The sequence below is a fragment of the Pseudophryne corroboree genome, chromosome 2, assembly GCF_028390025.1.
Source record: "Pseudophryne corroboree isolate aPseCor3 chromosome 2, aPseCor3.hap2, whole genome shotgun sequence".
Classification (NCBI taxonomy): domain Eukaryota; kingdom Metazoa; phylum Chordata; class Amphibia; order Anura; family Myobatrachidae; genus Pseudophryne; species Pseudophryne corroboree.
In genome coordinates this window covers 169,653,755-169,657,976 of record NC_086445.1, presented here as the reverse complement: position 1 = coordinate 169,657,976, position 4,222 = coordinate 169,653,755, and the positions used below count along the sequence as shown (strand labels likewise).

The 4,222-nt window shown below is 52.7% G+C and overlaps 1 protein-coding gene across 1 annotated transcript in view; it reads left to right on the top strand.

Moving 5' to 3' along the window:
* Positions 1 to 1,711: 1,711 nt before the first annotated feature.
* SETDB2 (SET domain bifurcated histone lysine methyltransferase 2) overlaps positions 1,712 to 4,222 on the top strand; it is a 104,541-nt gene continuing 102,030 nt past the window's right edge. Inside the window, exons 1-2 of the mRNA XM_063950720.1 lie at positions 1,712 to 2,049; positions 2,152 to 2,683. Coding sequence (XP_063806790.1) covers positions 1,712 to 2,049; positions 2,152 to 2,683 — 870 coding nt within the window. The remainder of the gene's footprint in view (positions 2,050 to 2,151; positions 2,684 to 4,222) is intronic.

Sequence of the window (4,222 nt, the reverse complement as noted above, 5' to 3'; positions counted from 1 at the left end):
CTCCCTACTGTCCCGCCACAACGTGAAGTACCGCTGGGGTTTCCCTTTCCGGATCCTCATATGGCACCAAGGGAAACTTCTCACAGCCAAAGATCAATCAGAGGCCCAAACGCTCCTCTCCAAGCTGGGCATCTCCACCCCTGACCAAGATGCTCACCCGCCGCGCTTCCCGCCGCGGTCACAACGGGACACACCCCAATCTCCTCGCTCAGAATGGATCACGGTCCCATCTTCCGCGACCTCCCAAGCTCCACCTCCAGTTACCTGAGAACTCTCATCCCTCTACACAACCGCTTTTCACACAAAAATGGGGCGACCACCCTTGGTCGCACTCTCCCAATAGAAATTTTACGCTATTTCAGGGTCTCCGTAACCTGATCTCTTGTTTCCTCAGTTGTTGTTTTACAAATGCTTTATTGTTGCCCCCTGTTGAAACGTTTCAATGTTGCGAATATTAATGCCTAACTGCCTAAAATTACAAATGTCTCTATCCTGAAGTGATTCCATGCTATCCTCTGAGTTAAGTCCTTCCATCCTCCCCCCCCCCCTTCTCCTCTTCTTAGCCCCACGGGGCTGGCGCTCCAGCTGTCTTCTCTTCCTGTCCTCTCTCTAGCTTTCTTCCTCAGGCTCCCCCCGGGGGAGGCTTGCCTACGATTATTTCCCGAGCGGCTCGTGATCCACGAACTGGGCCCCATGCCGCGCCCCCACAGGGCCACGCGCCCTACCGCTGACCTAGGTGCTCACCCGACACCTAGTACTCCCTCCCATTGTCAGCTCTACCGGTCCTGGCCCCCAATGCCAGATGACCAACTACCTTCCCACCCCTTCCGGTCTCCTCTCCCCCCCCTCCCTACGTGGACCACACTCTTTCCCACCTTATATACCTCCAATCTATCTCCCCCCCCCCTTCCTACATCTCTAAACATTCCCGCTCTTTTTAATCTGCCTACTTCGCTGTTGTTTCCCCATGGGTCTCCGGGTTCTTTCTCATAATGTGAAGGGTCTGAATAGCCCTCAAAAGAGAGGTAAACTGTTTGCCTCCCTTAAACACCACAGAGGCGACCTGATCTTCCTACAGGAAACTCACTTTCTACACGACTCACATCCTACCCTCCATTGCAAACCATTCCCGGTCTCCTTTCACGCCTGCGATCACTCAGCCAAAAAACGTGGAGTAGCGATCCTATTTGCCCGTCACCTCACCTTCGAACTCTTAGACTCCCATACCGACAAAGACGGTCGATTCCTTGTCCTGGTGGGGAAACTTAACAATAATTTATGCACCCTGGTCAACGTCTACGCCCCTAACCAACGACAGGAACGGTTCTTCACAAGGCTGGATACTCTCCTCACACGAGTCCGAAGGGGCGACCTCATACTTGCAGGGGACTTTAACTCCGTCCTCAACCCACAGCTAGATCGTTCTACCGCCTCCCCTGCCCCTTCCCCGTCGGACTCCCTCCGCTCTAGATCCCTCCTCCGTCTCATGCGCTCTCAACTCCTCTATGACTCTTGGAGGATAAAAGATCCCTCTGCCCGCGATTACACCTTCTACTCCGCCCCACATAACTCCTACTCCCGAATTGATATGATCCTGCTCAGCCATGATCCGGCCTTGAATCTCCGGGATGCCCATATTCATCCACTAATTTGGTCCGACCACGCCCCCATATCCTGCGACCTGACAGGCTTGGTTTCTCGCCCTCGCCCCATGACATGGCGTCTCAACGATTCCCTCCTACACAACCCTGAGATAAACTCTCACCTCCAAAACATGATCTCTGATTACTTCGCCTTAAATGACCATCCCGACATTTCTAGGTCCACCCTCTGGCTGGCACACAAGGCTGTCCTTCGAGGGCACCTCATTAGCCTTGCCTCAAAAGCCAAAAAACAAACCCTCTCCCAATACAATAGACTCTCCATTAAACTCCATGCACTCGAGACCCTACACAAGGCGTCTTCCGACCCGACGGTCTTGTCCGAACTCCGCACCATTAAGGCGGAACTTGATCTTCTTCTCACTACACGGGTGGCCAAGCGTCTTAAGTGGCTTCGCCAGACCTTTTATGAGAAGGGCGACAAGGCGGACAAGATTCTGGCGGCACGACTCCGCTCTACGAGAGCCACATCCAACATTGTCACTATCAGGAACTCTCTCAACCAACTTGTTCAAGACCCCATAGCCATTAGAGCCGCTTTTCAATCTTACTATACTGATTTATACAACCTCCCGCCTCCCCCACCGGGTGACCCCTCCCAACCCCACGCTGACCTCATTTCCCACTTTCTCTCTGCTTCCAAACTACCCAGACTACCCCAGGACGCATTGGACTCCCTCAACAGGGAGATCACGGTGGAGGAGATCGCCCAGACTATCCTCATGCAAAAAACTGGCAAATCCCCGGGCCCGGACGGGTTTACGGCTCTGTACTACAAAAAATTCTCTGCCCTTCTCTCCCCACACCTGCATTCTCTCTTTAATGGGGTTGTCCAGGGCGACCTCTTTCCCCCTGAGATGCTAGAGGCCAGAATAGTGGTGATTCCCAAAGAAGGCAAAGACCCCCTTAACTGCGCCAGCTACCGCCCCATATCCCTCCTGAACCTAGACCTTAAAATTTTTGCCAAGATCCTGGCCACCCGTCTTAACCCATACCTCCCTTCCCTAGTTCACTACGATCAAGTAGGATTTATCCCGGGCCGCCAGGCAAGGGACAACACCAGGCGTGCTATTGACCTCATACATATCTCGAATTCCAGGAAAGCCCCCACTATCATACTCTCCTTAGACGCCGAAAAAGCATTTGACCGAATCTCCTGGGATTTCTTGAGACCCGCCCTAGAGGCCTATGGCCTATCTGGCGGCTTTCTCACAAGCATTCTAGCATTATACTCCACTCCCACTGCCACCGTCCTTATCAATGGTATCCCATCCGCCCCACTTAGTATTGCCAACGGCACACGTCAGGGCTGCCCTCTCTCCCCCCTAATATTTGCCCTCATTATAGAACCACTTGCTTCTCAAATTAGAGCACACCCGGACATACACGGTATACAGGTGGGCCCCACAAATCCCAAAATTTCTCTCTTTGCAGACGACATCCTACTCTCTCTATCCCAGCCCCTCATCTCACTCCCAAATCTATTCTCGCTACTACAAGCCTACAGTCTTATATCAGGATATAAAATCAATTATTCCAAATCTGAGGCCATGATGCTTCATACCCCCCAACGTGAGGCCGAGTCCCTCCGTACCAACTTCAATTTTAAATGGCAACCCAAGAAGATCAAATACTTAGGGATATACCTAACTCCTCGATACGACTGCCTCTTCCGAGAAAACTTTCCACCCCTCCTTACCAAAACACTAGCTGACTTGACCTCTTGGAACAGTCTTTTCATCTCGTGGCTGGGCAGGATCATAGCGGTTAAAATGACCATTCTCCCCAAATGGCTCTACCTTTTCCAGACCCTTCCCGTGGCAGTCCCGACCACCTTCCTCCGCACTATCCAACGAGCCCTCACACGCTTTATTTGGAACCACAGACCTCCCCGCATAGCCGCCAATACTCTGAAAAGACCAACCTCCGCGGGTGGTAGAGGCCTTCCCGACGTCAAACTATACTACCTTGCTTCCCACCTATCCCACATTGTCACCTCATACGCTCCTCCAGGATCGGTGTCCTGGCTGGACATCGAAGCAGCCTTCATGGCCATACCAGACCTGTCCCCCCTATGGGGCCTCTCCCCCACCTCTCGATCCCCAGCCTCTAAGCATCTCCCTACCATCAAATTCAATCTCAAAACATGGGACGCTCTCTCTTTGAATTGGGGTCTCACTACCATACCCTCACCCTTGACCCCCATCTGGCAAAACCCCAAGTTTCCCTCCGGACTCTCTACTACGAGATCCCGAATGTGGACAACACTGGGCCTTAAATTTCCGACGGACTTTGCCGATCGAGGCCAATGGTTGTCCCTGCCCGACCTCCAGCGGAAAACTCCCTCACAACCACTTAATCCCTACCAATACCTACAAATACGCCACTTTCTGGCCTCCTTCCCCTCTACCGCCTTACTCCGCGCCCTTACTCCCTTTGAATCCCTATGCGTCAACTCCCATTCCTCCAAAGGTATAATCTCCCAACTCTACTCTCTCCTACTAGACTCCTCCCTCCCTTCTTCCCGGCCCCATGAACTCGCATGGGAACAAGACCTCGGA